At 37.8% G+C, this 19,400-nt stretch overlaps 1 protein-coding gene across 8 annotated transcripts in view; it reads left to right on the top strand.

Annotated features, from left to right (window-relative positions):
* The window catches only part of EcR (Ecdysone receptor), a 225,986-nt gene that overhangs the window by 187,574 nt on the left and 19,012 nt on the right, over positions 1–19,400 (top strand). The window contains exon 1 of one of the 8 annotated variants that reach the window (XM_076113628.1): positions 11,498–12,238. The exons of 4 other annotated variants lie outside the window; for them this stretch is intronic. In XM_076113628.1, coding sequence (XP_075969743.1) covers positions 11,791–12,238 — 448 coding nt within the window. In that variant the 5' untranslated portion in view covers positions 11,498–11,790. Of the gene's footprint in view, positions 1–11,497; positions 12,239–19,400 lie in introns of those variants that run through there. 3 more of the 8 variants (XM_076113630.1, XM_076113627.1, XM_076113629.1) reach the window with 3 other exon arrangements.

Raw genomic sequence — 19,400 nt, 5'->3', positions numbered from 1 at the left:
GCGATGCCAAGAAAAATGGCTGGTCTTGTCTGTTTTAATAACTAATTTTAATAATTAGCTTTTAATCAGCAATTATATTATTTTGCTGTTGTTTTGTGTCGGCATTAAAATAAAGGTTAAAGCCTTCATATCATTAAATATAATAAAAAAAAACAGTAAAATAAATGAAATTTTACTGCTTCAAATAAAATGTGCAATTAACTAGAGCAATTAGTAAAAACAACATCATTTATCCGTGAAGTGTTTTGTCCGTTATTTATTGTTATTCAATTAAAATAAATTATCAACGGGGCAAAATTATGAAGTACTTAATTGAAGCTTCTTACCTTGTTTTGTTCATATAATTTTGTGCAGTAAACTGAGGGCCTACTATGGTCGTTTGTCATAGCTGGACCCACATTTTATAATGGATATAATTGTTTAAAGAAATAAATGAAATTTCAACGAATATTCGTTTTCATTGATTATAGTAAGGCCTCTGACTACTGAGATTTTTAATATTTGGTTTAGAGCCTCAGGATAAAATAAAGCCTTTTGATATTGATTTAGCTTGGACAATGATTGTCAAGTGGCTTGCCAGGAACACTTGACTTACTAACAAATAATGAATCGCCGAGATATTGCAACGACGAAATATGAGAAAGTAGGCTTTGGTATGTGTTCTTCGTGTTCAGAGCCTGAATCTTATTTCATTCAGTGCCATCTAGGGTTGACAGATGGCCGGGATTTTCGAGATTGTCCCGGAATTTTACGTGTTATACCGTGTCCCGTAATTTTACTTTGCTGTTCGGGAATGAAAGCCACCACACAATTTTTTTTGGTCATTCCTATTGAATGTAGTCTTGGACCGGAGACCAAAGTGCCTTCGTATCCTAAGTCGAGTAAAGTTGAAGAATATGTTAAAGTATTGTAGTGCATTACATAATGCGTTGCCTATCGACAAACACTCGATTGTATTATCGCATTCAAGGCCGCAGGACAACTTGTTAATGACATGTTCATGAGTGGCGTCATCACCCACCATCTGTACTATGTCGCGTGCATTCCTTAGATAAATTGTGTTGACTTGAGATTACACTTTGGCGTCCTCAAATGACTGGTCTTATGGTTTGGAAAAATTGCGGGTATGGTACAAAAAAATTACATTCGCATTATTAGGTATCGTTTGAAAGAAAGATATAGTTTAACAAGTGTCCTGTGACCCCAAAAAACAGAAGTAATAAATAAATTTTCTGGGCACAAAATTCTTTACGTGTAGGTAAGCTATAGAAGTGTATGCAATAAATTTAATACCGCACAAGTGTTCAAATCTAATTAACGAGACACAAACGAATATTCAGTGCAATTAATCACTCACTAAATTCATCGGCAGATATTCAACGTATCATAAATAATTAAGAGCCATTCAAAACAAGATTAATCTTCAAACTCAAAGAAATCGAGCTTGTTTGGCGCCGAGTAACAGATTTATGCATTACTTGGGTGCAAAAATACACTCAGTACTTATAATAAGCATACCTACATTGGATGTGATTTATTATACTTATGTTCCGTTCCACCCACGATTCGTTAACCCATACGTCATTTGTAAAGAATCAAAAACGAGGTTTTAATGGTACTTTTTGCGGCGTTCGCTTGTTATTATTAGACGTTAGAGACAATAAAACAAGCCTGGCTCCTGTTACGGAATTAATGATACGTTATGTACCAACAAGGACGTAAAGATTATGATTTACTACCTCGGAAACGTACTCGTTTTGAATTTACTGACGATTTTCTATGAATGTTCTGTAGTACAGATTGTAGAGAACGTGCAACTGCATCAGTGCGGGAGTTGACCTGCGAAGCTTCCCACAAACTGATGGAATCCGATGTATTTGTGAGCCGTGCCAACATTACCCATCGATCTATTTCGGGATAATAATGAATGATTTACTCCAGCCAAAGAGCGAGCGAACAAGATATATTTCAATTGATTACCAATTGAGTATTGTAAGATAATTTGGCGCTCTTGTTTCTATCTCTTGGAAAAGTAATTCTATATTTATAACAGTAATGTGTTTTTATCTGGTTAATATTGAGATGAGACTAAGATCCGTGTCTGGCTCTGTTAAACGTGACACTTTCGAAATAGACCATCGAGGGGTATCCCACCCTTGTTGAATTAGGTTATAAATAGCATTTTTCGGCAACGTTTAACAGATTCCATTAAGTAACACAAACAGACATCTCGAGACTTTGTTAAGGTATTTTCGTATTATGGATAGTAGCGGAGCATAAAATACGTTACAACAATTTTTAGTTCCCAACCAGTAATATCAAGTAAAATGTACAGTTACACGCAATTGTTAAAACAAAAACTAAAAGGCGTTTCCTGCATTATAGATGCATTAAGCCCAGGTGCATTGAGACTACTATAACGATCAAAGTTATAATGCCTGGGTTAGTATTTAACCGCACTAACTAATTATTTAGACGCTAGACGTTAGAGCAGGACAGACTACAAGAAACCGGGGGCGAGACAAGGAAAGAAGAACATTATGGCCAGTAATTAAGGCGATAGGTGGCCGTTGAAATGTCAGGAGTTAATGTGAAGTATAAAGGCATGGGTAAAAAGTCGACACATGTGCCTCGGACGTGATCTGTGAGTACAACATGCAATGGGAAACAATTTATCACTTGTCGTATGGTAATAATACATGTATTAATGCAGTATCAAACAATGCTGATTGATTAAATGCTATTTCATTCAACAATTACTAACAAGCTGCGAGACACCGTGGCAATATTGAACAATAACTAGCTAAATATATTATTCATCAAATGCCTTGTTCACTAACAACTCGTAAATTTTATCTCAATTTACATTTTTAACATAATAGGATAATATAATTAATGCGTGGATTATTTCCATGGAAATTTCTTGTATTAAAAATGTTGCAATGCTCATAGTGCTCATTGTTTATCATATAAAGTAATAATAAACAATACTAAATATGTAATTATGTTTCTTAACTTGATAATATAACATAAATTAATGCATATCCAAATATGATTAAGTTAAAGCTATAGGTACAACATTCTTCCTCGCGTTATATTGGGTGAATGAAGCGTCTCGCAAAATGATTTACAAGACATTATTAAAGGGCAGCACCTCGAGTCGGCCAGCTCTCGCTGTGCTATTGTCGGTTGCGTTCAATAATTAAAAGTCAAAAGGTTTCGCCATCGAACCTTGTTTATGGTCCACCGTAATTACAAGGCCCTCTTATACGATCACATCCAATAAATTGCAGTTCGACGACATCTGAACAAATAAATCTTACAATTAAACCGTTCGCCAATACTTTAACGCGTAATCTCGATCGAACCCAGTTCATGTGATGAACAAAACATCTGTGATGTAGGAAATATCAAGAAAATAGTTGTTTGTAATGCAATGCGGCAGTAAAGCTCACGTATTATTGCTTTACCAATACGAGCGAGAAGAGAAGTTAAAACAAGTGCACTCATTGGCGACGCGAGCCTTTGCGACTATTCCACTTTTATTCCTAGCACGAACAATAGGGCTGGCGGTAATACAGCCGGTTTTGTTGCCTTCCACCGATCATTGGTGCAAGTTACGATGCTATAAATACAGCAGGACGTGCCCGTGACCCGAGCAACGCGCCTCTCGCACTCCACCGTGCGCGAACGTAAGCAAACGCACTATTTTGATATTTTTTGCCATGTACAACACTCTCCAATTGAGTTATTGAGAACTCTAAACGTTAGTTTGACTACATACGTGACTTGAAATCAAAATACACCCGCTTCCTTGCAAGTGTTCTGGTACCATGTTATGTCAAACATAAGAAAAAATCAGGTTTCTTCGACGGTTGCTAAGGTTGCTCTACCGATGAATAGCGTGGGGCATTTTCGAGAACATCACATTTCATGTATAACATTTTGCCTGATCTTCAATTACTATTCCAAAATGAAAAGACCAACTTCGAACAAATTGAGATATCTGCGATTACCGAAAGCCATGACTAGACAAGTCCTTGGCGAGGTTCCAGCACAACTGGGGCAAGCTCTCGTGGTGTCTATCGGTAGACCGTTTGTTGGCAATCGCCTTAATAGGTTATATGGAATTCTCGACGGTGCGGTGACTACATACATTACTCAAGAGCTACTTGCACGGGTGAATGAAATGTTGTTGCTCCTTGAAAATTATTGAAGTCGTATGAATGCAAATATTGTTGGAAGTTTGCTTCAGAACATATTCATATTCTTATTACAACATAGGTATCTAGTAGTGGGATCTCCATCAACTTAATCAAAACTACCGTGACTTTTTTGTTTGCTGTAATACTTCCTCGAAACAATGGATCTAAATCAAGATGTGAACACAGTTGTATAATAAGTTAGTCGAGGTAAAATCAGACCTTCGGTCTACCTTCTCATGTTATTGCTTATTGGTGCTTATTGGCCATGACCGTGACTCGCAATTAGATATAATTACCTTCAATTTGTGCTGCTACCAATGTTATTCGCGGTGGTCTGGACTGATGTCTAACTAGTGCTCTGCAATTATTTTGCCTTCGCAAATTAAACCTCGTTAGATTACCGCGGAAGTGTATTTGCGCAGAATGTTGTGTTTTTTATTGTGTTATTCTCCCTTTCTGGTTGTAAAATATACGAATGGCGTTAACAATGACTAAAAAAAATGTTCAGGCCTTGGAGCTCGAGCCTCCGCTGAACACTTGCATGACATCTGGCGTAATGATCTAAATACGAACTATGATCTCAAAGTAATTACAACAAACGTGCAAATTATCAAACATCCCACATGTGCCATATTTTTAATGTGGTGGCGTTTTTTTCTCATTACAAAGTTGGCAAGGAAGCGGGAGACGACGCAGGCTGTCAATCCAGTTCTATTATAACCCACAAGTTTGTACTTTTTGGCAAAAACTCCTGACCGCGGAGTCAACGTTTCCTCTGACAGCCGACACGGCCCATGTCAGCAAAATAAATAGGTAGTTTTAATAGACTTAAAAATAAAGAAAATATCTTGCAATCGCATTGTTCCGCTGTGATCGTGAATAATTGTTGTCCACGTTTATTCTGATGAGAATTTTTTGTGAGTCGTTTAAGAGCTAGTGACCTTAGAGGAATTTTATGATTATTTTTCTATTAAAAAATGTTCCTTAGTAACAAAAGCGACCTAGATGCATGTTATCGTTGTGTCATCGCACCTAATATTGGCAGCAGCGAGGACAATGCATTACGCAACGCGAGTGCGCTTGCATCGGCAGTCGGCGCACGCGCAAACAACGGTGACCGCCATCGCCCGCGCCGCCTGCGCCTCTACCCCTCCCCCGGTGCATCGTAGCTTCTGTGACCCAATTGCTGTTTGATTCCAGTAAACACTATTGTACTTCATTTAGTGTTCTTTTATATGAAATCAATGAATGAATATGCTTTAATGCGCAATATATGCTATTTCTGGTTATTTAGTGGTAGATCAATTTTTCATGAAGTATCGCTAATGTATTTAAAAAAAAAATCTATATCTATTACTCTTAGTAGGATTTAATACAAAAAGATAATATCCTGACGGCTCCATATAGAGTGTTTACCAAAAACTGGCAATAAAGAGCTTGCACAAACATCTCAAACAAGCATCGATATTTCACACAAAGTTTGTTTTCCAGAAAAAATATTCATAAATAAGCTCGTAAAACATCACTGTTCCAAATTATTACATTTTACTGACTTTAATCATGATTAATATTCGTTTATCCACATTGCGGCCTCAGCAGGATACCCATGGTGATTACACGAATTTTCGAATAAGTTATTTTTTCTGGCCAGTGCTCCTTATTATTGAGCAACTGTTGTTTTGAGAACAATCAGGCTTCAGACATTGGTACAATCGTGATCGTAAAACATTGGAATCAGATATAACTGTTAGCCATTCTCTGTTTAAGCTCTAGTCCACCTGTAATTGGCGCGTAGCTCGCATCAATACCTCGTGGTCGAAGTTCCCAGGGACTACAATACGACGGGAACCGGCAGGCCTACAACCGACTCGCCATTTCATATCACTACTTTGACTCGATAGTTACATCACGTAAATGATAGTATGAAAACAATATCAATAGAACGACTTATAGGTAGCACTTGAGATTCAAAAAAACTTCTTCTGCGTGAAGCTTTAAGGCTCTATTTATATCTTCAAACAGGTTTCAAGCTCATTCGAATGCGAATACATGAGCTCGGCGCAGCGCGAAATACATGCAAGCGAAAGTGAAGCCAAGGCTTTTCACAAACAGTCTAAGTTTATTTAACTTGAGCTAACATTGTCTAGGTTGCATTATGTAAGTGTTCGTGTGACTGCGAGGAACGGTAACATGGTTCCTTAGCAGGTCACGTTGGTGCGAATGACATCAGTCGCTGTCAAGTGCATAGGAGTCAACGAACAGGATTTAGCATTGCGTATGCAATAGACGCATCGTAGCCTTGACTTCCTCCAGGCCTGGCGTGGCTCACGGCCAGAACCATTCACTGACCCACTACGCGTCTTCGGAAAGCCCTGTATTATTTTGTATAATAAGTAGATAGATAAATTTTGGTGCAAGAACGGCTGCGCATTAGCATCGACGGCGCCCGCATAGTTTATTCCGGCCACATTAAAGGTAATAACGCGGTCCGGAGAGGAATGAGACGTCTAGGTGCGGTTGTCGTCTTATTATGTCGCGGTAATGCTGAACGAGTGACCGGTGCGAGTGGTGCGAGTGGTGCGACGTGGCCAGTTAAAGCTATGCAGCCGGCGTGTTAACCCTGCTATTATCTTTTAATACCATCGACTTCATTATTCGCTACATTTTTTTTGCGACCGCAGCGAGGCGCGGCCGGCATCGCGAGTCGCCGACACGGGTTTGATAACCCGGAGACCTTGGTCTTAATTGCGCTTGCTCGGACCATTCCGCCGCGGCCACTTTTTATGCGCCTGCACATCGCTAGTAAAAACACGACAACGACGCCTACCCAGCCGGCTCTAAATGGCGTAATAACTCGAGGAAAACTTAAACTGGTCGACAACTCCTCAAACTCGTCGGTTTACCTCAAGTGCGCTCTACCGAGAAAGCCACACTTAGACATTCTGAATCCTTTGCAGATCTTACTCGATAAATCAGCTTTCTTGTTATTATGATCACGAAACCGCTCAAGTTTCAAGTAGACACTCACTCTAATACACAAATGAGTCGTAAGACTAACATCTTTTTGAAACTGTTTGTCTGACATACTAATTTTGTGTTACTTTTGTTTCAGGTAAGAATATTGGTATAGAAGACCATGATCACTTAACCAACTGTGACAAAGGTAAACTAGCTATGTTAATGCTTCCAATGAAAGGCTGCGCGTAAAAAATGTATTTTGATGTTTTTCATCTTTCTTCCGAAAGCCACAACAAAGGATTGGATGGCTTACAGCCAACTTTCGGTTATATTAATCATTCCTCGGTACGTAAAACCCGCCATTTATAAATCTGTACATACCAACTAATGATAGCGCAGCACTCAATAAAATAAAAGATTATTTATTTCGTTTCAAAATTATCTAAAACTAGAATGAACCAAAACCAGACGAGATTATCACTAAAGTAAATTAGCTATTAGCGATCAATTTATGAGGTATCTATAAAAGCTTTTGATTATACGAGATTAAAATATAAATTGGAATGTGCTGTGGACAAAAAGCACCAAAGAAAATAAACTAAAGAGGTAAATGATGTGGAACCCGAGGAAGATGACGTCAGGCAACAGTGACAAGTAGTAATACTGTGTAACCTTGAGTGTTGAACACTGTAGATCGATCAATTTCATCTCTAATTTACATTTAATGGAAAATCAGAGAGCAAAAAAACTGCAGCGCTCAAGCTGGTACGTACCGGAATACAGATACAAGGCTGTGTCGAATCGCACTAGGAATACGTTCAACAATATGCAAGTTTTTCTAGTCTTCAGACCTCAGTAGAGTCGATTCTAATTGATATTCTCGTCGTAGATACATTGGATTATAGCTCAATATATTATATTTTTTAAACGTTCCTCTTCTACATAATTGATGGAATTTGTATACAGCAGTAATCAAAAATCTGGAAGTCGAACGGGCTAAATTGAAGATAACGCAAAAATATTAAAGATACTTGGATATTCTTTTCCTGCAACACCCAAGCCATGCAGTACAATAATCGTTTGTGTCATACATGACCCAAGTTCCCAACGAACGTAAAAGTGAATAAATGAGTAGCCCTGTCTTCCAAGCCTCAGTCCTCACACGTTCTTCTCTTGATAGAGTCCACACGCAAACACCGGAAATTAATTCTAAACAGTCTGATGTTCTTAGAACAATTGGCAGCAGGCCGGACAAGGTTGGTACCTACAATTCGGCGGAGGACGAGTTGGAGGGGGGTAGGGGGGAGGTACAGGAACCAATCGAGCATTTTACTGCACGCACGACTGGACAACCTCACGACTCCACTGTACAAACACTTTGCACGGTACAGCCGTGGAAAAAAGCCTTCGGCCAAGATTTTTGTTTGTTTTCTAAATAAGACTACCTCGACTGAGTTAAGTCGTCGCTTTTTATGGCAAGCAAATGCCTTTAAAATAAAGCAATTTACCAGTTTTTCTAGTGTTGTCCTTACCTTATAATGAGATTCTATTTCTGTTTGTTCAACGTGGACCCGGTTATTTAAAATGACATATCATTGTGTGCTTTGATTCTTCTTTGTTCTATATCAAAGACAGTTTTTAATCGTGTTTAGCCCGAAATTCAACAATAAAATTATTTTATTTGCACCATTGCACACGACTGTACGAAATCATGACGAAATATTATCAAATCGGATGACTATAAAATGGCTTGTCATTTAGCAATCGACAGTCAGATGATGTTTAGTACCGGTAGAAAAAATCGGTCAAGTGCAAGCAAGCCTATCTTGCGCAATAAATTAATGCTTATACATTATTTTTTTTTACCTTATTAAGTTAATTTCAATATAAAATATTACCTAGAGTAATATATGCATGATAATTTGCATTTAAGCTTAAAAATAATACACTAACAGAACTCTACATAAGATTGTAGGCGGATATTCTTTATATACAGCCTTCTCTTTGTGGCGAAAAGCGTTTAATAGCCGCGTAACGTGTTGTGGATCAATGGTACTCATTTAGTACACTTAATGATCACTCTATGTCGACGTGATAAATTGTACAAACACAATTTGGAACAGCCTCGTCTCAATAGCATTGTGATATAGAGGTAACGCCGCTGGCTATCGGTATTCTTTTCCGGCTTGAATAGACATGTAGATTTGTTGACTCATATCAAAAATGCGGCAGCTATTTCAGATATTTAGACAGCTTGATACAACATAAATCTTTTTAAAAATAAATCAACCCAGCGAAATAGACAAATCGTCTAACACCTACGTAACTAACGTACAAAATGGGTGCTAAACAGAAACAATAAATTAATTTTCAGCATAGCATTTAGTCGTCGTAATGTATGCAGATAAATAGTTTTTTTTTATTGCATGACGGATACGTTGGGCACGGATGATGGCAGTGTATTTCCAAAACATGGCAGGTCAACGCTCCGTGTGAACACGTGATGCTGTGACGCGAACCGCGCTCGCTACAATCATGGCTGCCCGCTCGTCATTCTTGCTTCTAATCTAATCTAGCCAGTGACGATTCGCGAACCAAATCACTGTACATCGATGCTCACACAGAGATTCGATGATATTCACGCTGTACACACGACGGAATGTAATCTAAATGTAGGAATATTGTCGATATCCGTGTAGTGTAATCGTGCAGGTAGGTATGATCGGCGCGCTTCATAAATCGCTACCAAACACTCAGATAACCTGAATGCTGCAATTTGGGTCGTCGTTCTATTTTTCGGTGTTGAGGACATCAGTTTAGTGATTCGTGTCAACGTGTCACACGTATCTACATAACACGACGGACGATGTCGGTTACGTTTTATCTCTTTATTAAGGGCGTCTGCTAATATAGGTCTAGGTTTACAGTATGTTCTACATATTGTTTAAATAAGTACATGAATGATTGATAATAAGTGATAGTACGATTAAAAGCCAAATGAACAAAAAAGTGATGAATAAGTAGATTTGGAACATGGTAATGAGTTTTGTGCTAGATAGGTACTTGCCTACTTACCTAGGTTTAATCCTTGTTTATTCAGTTACTGGAAAAGGGTCTGAAGAATTGCAGCCAATTGCAAAAGTCGTAACTAAATTTGCATGCAATTCTCACAAGTTGTACTGCTCTATGTTTGGCACACTCAAAATAAAATAGACGAGCTAGGCTTCGCTCTCAAAATAATTGTTCAATGTTCATGTTGTATGCTTTTGAAACAGCATAGTTTCTACAACTAAATTCTGAGAAAAATGATCAAGTGGTTGGAATACTATTTCCTACTATTATAGCCCAAAAACTTAGTACAGAGCCCTGTGGGCAAGGTACGTGACTGGCGGAGGTAGGTACCTATACAAAATTCGGAATTAAGAACCTGGTGACTTGTTTGATACAGCTGCTTTATTTTGAAAATAATGAAATTAGTTATTAGTTTTATTCTAGAAAAATCGTGCACATAGCTCTCTACAACTCATTGACGCCCATTTTAGATTTTAATTTTACCAACATTAAATAATTTTTTAATCTAACTAGGTAGGTACTTTATCTTTTAATAGGCGCGTCCCATCCGCACCATTTTGCATAGCATAATTATGTAGGAAGATATAGGTAGGTAGGTACCTATAGGTAGTATTTAAAATAAATTAAATCTATGCTCTACTAAAGTAATAATTAAAAAATAACTGCTGTTATAGAGCCCAGTTGTAATTGAATATCTTAATGCATAACAAGGTATTTAAAATGCACTGGTGACTTTGAAGTTGCACAGCTCTATTTGCATGACATTACAATATTGCATAAGATCTGCTTTAATTACTTGTATTAAATAACTATCCGTAATACCTACCTACATATAACCAGCAGTACGGTTTTATGAATGTACCTATGTGATAGGCACCTACCTACCTACCTAAATTCTAAGTAGAGATGGATGTCTAACCAAAATTATAAATGTTGGATATTAAGTTTATGTTAACACACCATAAAAGAATAGGCAACTTGGTCGGAACTATCACTATCAACAAACAAACAGGAAACCAGAAATGTTTACCATTAGATAATTTGGCGAATAACTTTCTCAAGTTCAAAAGTTGCGTAACGAACAGCGAAGTTGTTTTGATAGAACGAGTCTTCATAAATTGAGGGTGTTTTATCGGCGCGCTACATTCTGTCGCCGGTGGCTTGACTTTCTGTGCCACGGTTGCGCGCGGGGGCCGGCGGGGCGTGCGGCGGCAGGGGCGGGGCGCGGGGCGCTGTGACGTCACGCCGACCGTGGCAGTGAGTAGTGAGAGCGGCCGCGTCGCTCGTTCGCTCGCTCTACGTACTCCGCTGACGACGGTCGCGCGCGCGCAACGTACTCGTTTTTACTGCTCGAGCAACGCGTTCACCCCGTCTCCACATCACCGGACGAACTCGTGGGACTCGCGTGCTCTTCTCACCTGTTGCACGGATTGTGTTGTGACTACAAAAAGTGGTTGCCGCTCGAACCAGACTTCCGAGTCCTATTGGAGTGCACGAAAGTCAGACAGTGTGTAGCGATTCGTTTCGGTTTGAACGCCGCGTAGACGAGTGGTGCATGTCCATAAAGTCGCGTTTAGATAGTTCAGTGCGAGGAAAAAGTGAAGTGAAAGCCTTCATCGGAGGATGTCCCTCGGCGCTCTCGGATATCGGAGCGTATGACACGCTCGCAGACATGAGACGCCGCTGGTATAACAACGGAGGTTTCCAGACGTTGCGAATGCTCGAGGAGAGCTCGTCTGAAGTGACGTCGTCTTCGGCACTGGGACTGCCGCCGGCTATGGTTATGTCGCCGGAGTCGCTCGCCTCGCCCGAGTACGGCGGACTCGAGCTGTGGGGCTACGATGAATACGGCGCGGCGCAGTCGTTCCTGGGCACATGCACCATGGAGCAGCAGCAACAGCCGCAACAACAACAACAGCCTCAGCCCACACAGCCCCTGCCTTCGATGCCGCTGCCGATGCCACCGACGACACCCAAATCTGAAAATGAGTCGATGTCATCAGGTTAGAAATTTGATTGTTGTGATAAAGTCTCACATGTAAACAATATTTTTGTCGCACATACTTATTGTATGTCAAAATAGATTTGCGTAATTTTGGCGGCAATCATAGCGCTGCAGCAGCGAGCGTTCCGCCGCGGCTGTCATCGACCTTTGGCCCGGATACCTTGACCGGGCGCTACGAGCCGATGTCTCCTTGCCCTTACAACAATCACAATCGTTTTGTTTACCTACATTTAGTTTGAAGAATAGAGTCGAAGGTTTTTACTAAATTGGAATAAGTTGAATGATTCAACGTTTATAGGTAGGTATGCGTTGCCTGGCTCCCATTGTTAAAAACGTTATTTTTTAGGTGTTGAAACTAAACAAAGTAGATAGGTACCTTCCCACCTAATTATTTAGAACTTATAAGATATTATGATACCACTCGCTCAAATAATGATGGACAGAGAATAAAAAAACATGATGCATAATACCAAGTTGCGTTGATTACATTTTATTACACCATAACAATAGGTACATTTGAAAAGCGCGGTGCGTCTGACTAATCTAGGAATGATAGACTGTGGGCGAGGCGGCTAAAAATACTGAATCTATTTAGAAACTCAAGTACGTGGCACTTATACATAGACTCGCAGGCATTGCATTAGTAAGTGACATCCAGGTGCACTGCATTATGTGCTAATTTTAAGAGGAAGTACCTAGTACGTATCTACGAAGCGTTATATAACTTGACCATAAATACATTCTATGACTTCATTACATGAGCGATTCGTGCAAATTTTGCCATAAACCACAGTCCGCTTATACCCTAAATAAAGACTTAATAGTTTTCAATACCTACATCAATAATAATTAGTTTGTTTCTGGTTTCTTATAAAACAATAGTAATGCGTCTTAGGTTTGATTAGCGTCCATTGCCTACCGTGGGAGGATCGCAGCACTATGAGTAATTCTTATCGCGACATAGGTACATATTCAAGGTTATCGTGGAAAATTTACTATGTCGCTTAAAATTACATTGTTACTTACATTCTTTGGAAATCGATTACCTTTAACAGTCGAAGTAGACCAACTCGCATTGTTCTAAATTACTCATTTATAACTCATTACTCATATTATTTATCTTTGAAGGAATATTTGATCTGATTTAATTCTAATGTGTTGATACAATTATTGTACAGCTAACCTAGTTCATCGTATTTGTTTAGTTATTATTTAATATGATCTAGACACGTGTTTGTTGATCACGTTTGCGTACTTTAAATGTTGCATCATATTGTCCCGGTGCATTTAGATGACTAATACAATTTATACAATAATATAAACTGTGAACAACAAATGTAGGACATAATAAAACGGCATGTTTTACCTTTGAAGTTAGCAGAACAGAAAATTCTGTCAATAAAATATAGGTATCTAAAATATGTAGTAGGTATATTGCTTAATCTATGATCAATCGCTAAGGGAGGGCTGTTCTATGAGGGACGTCAAGAGGGCCGCACCCTCACAACCAACTGTAGAAATTCTCCATTCTTGTGACGTACCGAAATAAATATTAAGACAAAGAATATTCGACAATACATGGCATCGTCCTAAACATAAGAATTCACAAAGTAAATACCCACTTAATATTCTACACATGCAACAACCGAATAGGTAAACAATTGACATTAATGGACAAAAACATTTTGCCAAAAACACGAATGTACTCTGAGATTATCTCGTTACATTTAATACTACAGTAACGTTGTTTTATTACAGACTTTAGTACTTAACACAAATATTTTGGAGCTTGCCTCACAAGCCTCACAACTTAATATAAATCCGGACGTCACGTTAAATGTAAAATATTATAATAAAGAGCAGAACGCAGCTGTAAGTGTTTGAAATTATTTCAATTTGCCAAGAAATACTGTTTTAAACAATTTAAGAGAGCTGGATACAGTGGAGGTTCGTCGAAGCGACTACAGTCGTGCCGGTCCAACCGGTTTCTCCACTACTTCTGATGGTAAATCGCATCGCCTGACAAGGCACGTATGCACATGATATACTTTAACTAACTATATGTGAAGATGTTACAAATAAAAGGTCGTGAAATCCAAATTGTGATCCCTGAATGCGAAACGAATCGATTTGTTTGCAAGCTCAGTGTCCGCGTTGTTACTTTGTTTGGCTTCAAAATGAATCAAGTTGCTTGATGCACACGATTGAAATTTGATTTCAAACTTTTCTATCAAATGCATTTGAAGAATAAGTAGAGTCGTAGATAGGGTAACGACTTCAATCATAAGTTTTCTAGCTACGGTGATATTATTTTTTTCTAAATTAACTGAAATACTTGTAAAATAACGTAAATTAAAAGATCTCTACATTTAAATGTAGAGAAATATCTGTAATGAAAGATATACGTACCTAAATAGTACAAGTTTAATGTCGCAAACACTTGCGTTGGAGTAAAATCGTCACCCATTACAGATTTCCACTTTCTTCAATGCGCGGCCATGCGATAAATTCAAGTTTCACGTACGTGGTACATATCTTGCTAATTGCTAATGTTTCATAATTAACTATTCAGAACCAACTCTCTAGAAAATGTTTGATTGACTTTGCTTACTGACATTTTAATGTAACATGTTGACATTTAATGTTTTGCCAAACTTGAATTTTATATAAAAGGTTTTTTGACATTGAGAATTTGTCGAAAATTACTTGAAACCCTGAATTTTGTTTGTTGAACATTACTCATACATATTGTAAGTCACTGGCTCATAGATTAGAACGTGTGCTTTGCTATTTCGAGCTCGTCAGGGTCTCTTCCGAGTTTGGCAGCGCTTGTTCAATGTCGTGCTTTGTAAATTGTAAGTGTTTGTACATGTCTGCTAATTAGTACACGTCGATGTCAGTATTTCCGATTCTGCTCGATACAAAATTAATTTATTAAAAATTAAGTGTTTTGTGCTTATTTTTACTTTGCTGTATGTGGCTTTGATTCTGTAATTATGACAAATTCTCTACCATACTCGTCTTTGTATGGTATAAGATTTTATCATTCGTATAATAATAGGTACCTACCTAGATTATATTTTTCTTGAACAGTACGAGAAATTTTATACGGTTGGTAAGCCCGCATGTAACAGTTATCTATGATGGCTACATTGCTAGCCGAGGGCTTAGAGTCAGTTTTATTGACGCATTTGGTTCAAATGACGCGTGATGCGGGCTATTTTATTGAGGATGACTCTTTTCACATCTTTCCTTCTTACACTCATTTCATTTTGTCATTTTATTAAAACCCTTATTTCGGTTTCAGCCATATAACTTACGCCATGGACTGAACATGGCCGAGCATCGAATTTCGTGAGAAATATTATTTGTGGTTATAAAAAATGTAGTTACTAACTAGAAATGAGTGAAAAAATAACGCCATACTTAATCGTTATAGCTAAACTAATCCATCAAATTTTACATGCGATACGTATTTTATGGTAAGCCGTTTTCGGAACAATCACAGTATCAGGCCAATGCCATTGTTTCGATCTTGAGAAAAAAATAATATGAAAGTAATTTAAAGGTAGGATATTATAATAATAACCATGTACTAGGTACTTATTATCAACCGATAATCGCTTTTTCAATAGTGTTTAATTTTTACAGAGATTTTGGTCTTCTGTCGTCTTGATCATGATTTTTCCATTGAAAAATGCCTATGATGTAAAATATACCTCCCTATCTTTTTGTCTTCTTTTTAACTTATTTTGTCGTTTCGCGTCTGTTTAGGTGTCTAACAATGGTTCGAAATTCATTAAAATTAACTCCTAAATTATGACGCAAAATATGAATCATTAGAATGAAATTTGTGTTGAAAGCATTTCACTATTCTACTGGAAAATTGCGAATTCTAAATTGAAAAGATCCCGTATAAATTGGCTGGATCTATTGAAAAGGCTTCATCATCAATTTTATTACCTTTTAGCGTACTTTAAGTAACTTTTACAATAAATCCATTACGTTTCAATACTTTCAATGGTGTAAAATTGTATCTAAATAAGTAATATTAAACATTTACACCCACAATAATCAGCTAACTGATATTTTAAAAAACTTATTGTGTTTAAGGTGCGTAGATTTCAGAACTGAACAAACCAATAACAAAGTGCTTAAGTGGATCACAAACTTAGGTGTTACCAACATCAATCGTGTGAATGCGATATAACAGATTCGATTCATGCAATATTTTATCTATTCCGAAATGCCAAGCTATTATTCAGGTTACCTTGGAAGTTAGGCCAAGAAGTTAATAGGCGATTTTAAAATATTTTATAGTATGGTTATTGGCATTTAGAGTTGGTTAATCGATAGGATTGCTGTGGCTGTTTGCGCGTTGCTTTTAACTAAGACTTACTTCTTGCCAAAAAACAATGTGAATGTGGTATCAAGTAGAGCTAATGATCGAGTTATATTATCGATAGTTACGAAATCAATTGCAAAATAAAGCGAGGGTACAGCACAGAACCCCACGGGCCTCACCTGAGGTGAATGTATCGGCGCGTCCGCGTGGGGGCGCCAAGGTCACCAGCGTTTTTTGACACGTCGCATATAAATAGTCGAGAAGTCAGCCATCGTGTACACGGCACTAATTATTTCAAGCCAGTAAATATGGTCGGCTCACTTAGCCGGAAATCATTTGTTTCTCAATTTGAATAATCGTTTGTTTTATCGCAGCGAAAGGGTTACGGACCTCGGCGGGACCTTGCTGATTTGACAGTTGGACTCAAAAAAAATAATCTTAGTAGGAACGCAACCGATTTTTTTCTGATTAATTGTGAACAACCTTCGTAAACGGGAGGTGGGTAGGTACACGCTTTATAAACTTTCCAATGTCGATGGTATAATATATTTAAATATTGCTTGACTAAAATAATTTTGATAAAAATATACCTACCCATTCAAACATTTTCTTGCGTGCGTCTTTTGTATGACACATAATATTAATAGGTAATGCATAATATGACACTGAAATCCCATTAACAACGTCTGCTTGTACACAAGAACATTTTCAATGTGTGAAATGCGATACCCTCTCAGTCGTTGAGCTATGCATGATTGATGATTCCTTAATCAAACGGGTCGATGACCTCTTTGAACAACGTAGTGATAGCTTATGACTTCATCTGATTTAAATAAAACGTGTTATATAACGATTAGCGACGCTGGCAATCACGTAATATGAAGTTGTTATTCTCAAGTCTGCTATACTTATTATATCTAGTATGTGTTCCATAGAGTAGGTTTCCGTCCACATAATTGGTCTTTGAATTAACATAATACAAATCCGATCAGAGCGGTCTCTATTTAACTACTTCTAACTGGTAAGCCGGGGCTTAGTGTTAGAATAATATTAATCTATAGTAAACTCGCCAGCTGCTTCCAACATGCGCGAGGGTATTTTCAATAATAAAAACGTTTTTGGCAACCCTTTGACTGTATAATCTAATGGTTTGCCTGACCCTCTATTTTCTAAGCACGCGGCTTTTGTAAGAGTCGTGACTATTTTATTGTTAAGGACCCCTCGAATTAGGAGTGGGTCAAATGTAATTATGTTGCTTAATGTAGTTTTTTATTTATTGATTACAGAATTCTCAGAATGACGACATATTATTACACCGATATTTTCCGAAAGGCAGATAAGAAATACATGAATACTCGGCGAATGAGGCAATTTTCAGTAAATCATGATTAATCAGTATTATTTCTATAACCGGCTTGATAGGCAGTTAAATTGGGAATTTCGGGGCAAAGGTCCTTCTCGAAAAGTAATGTTATATAGATAGATAACATTGAATAATAATAAGATAATGCTATTGTTATGTCAGTTTTTTGTAATCTGTTTGAGTTCATTGACACGCAGTAGATATTACTAAAAACGGACCTTGCCTTGTATGAGTTTTCACGATGTATAATGACCACAGTATTGTCAAAGTCTAGTTGTATGTGGATTTGAAGACTATAATGTTACTCAACAGTATGATGTCATGCGTTACCATAGGAACTTTATTATTATGTAAGTAAGTACTAAACATTAGACTGATAGTCGTTTCCTGGTGTCGAGCACGTAAAGTACTAAACAGGCTTAAAAGATAGTTTTTAAAACGATCACGTACCAATAACCTGTTTACCTATTTAGCGGCTATTAGCAAACAGTTGATTATAGAGGCAAATGGGAAGCTTATCGTTAATGAAACGTTTTCAAAAGTTATAACATTAAAAAGTGAAACAAAACTAGAGAAAGATGTTATTTCTTGTGACGCTGAAGTGAATCTAGGAAGAGGCATAGCGGCGGATATGCGGTCGAGCGCGCGTCTCGCTCGGCTGCGCCTGCGCTGCCATCGCGTCGCTTGTTACTCCTATTATCTCAAGTCGACGCTACGCGGCGTGCTTTAACCATCTCTCAGATCGAGTATCTTGAGACAAATCACTGGGGTTTGAATTTCTTGGTAAACCAACGCTTTACATGTACCTACCTAGTAGGGAGTTCGTTTTAAATTCTCTCGTTTTGAATAAAAAATAATACCGTTTGTTGTTGCTTTTTTGATGGGAATTTACTGTCTTATATTACATACCTATTGCGAGAGTGGATATAAGTACCTAATGACATCATATTAATGTTCTAGAACTTGTCGTGAAGCTTCACGCTCAAGTTTACGACACTGAAATAATTTTTAGTATTTATTTTATTACTTGTTTACCTACTTCCTGATTTGACGGTTACAACAATTATTTTTTGCTAAACGGAGAAGTTCTCAATTCATTGGATCATGCATGAAATAAACCAAATTGAATGATGGTTTTGTGATAGAGTTCTTAGAAATAATTTCTTGTAATTTTTGTCGATTCATTTAGAAGTTAGAACAAAGTCAACATTGTTAATACCTCCCGGATCTCACGAATATCGATCAGAATCAGGTGATCATAACGGACGCACTAAGTCATTGCGCTTTTGTACCGAACATAAAGTGTTGTAACGTGGAGCTAAGAACGCGTACCCTCAGCCATTGTCAATCAAAGACTTCGGTAGGGCGATGATCTTTATTATGATGATTTTATTGTTGCAACTCCTGACACGTTTAACCTGTTATTTGAATGTATTATTTACGCAACGGCCC

This window comes from Anticarsia gemmatalis, chromosome 4 (assembly GCF_050436995.1).
Source record: "Anticarsia gemmatalis isolate Benzon Research Colony breed Stoneville strain chromosome 4, ilAntGemm2 primary, whole genome shotgun sequence".
Classification (NCBI taxonomy): domain Eukaryota; kingdom Metazoa; phylum Arthropoda; class Insecta; order Lepidoptera; family Erebidae; genus Anticarsia; species Anticarsia gemmatalis.
This window is presented reverse-complemented; position numbering and strand designations above follow the sequence as displayed.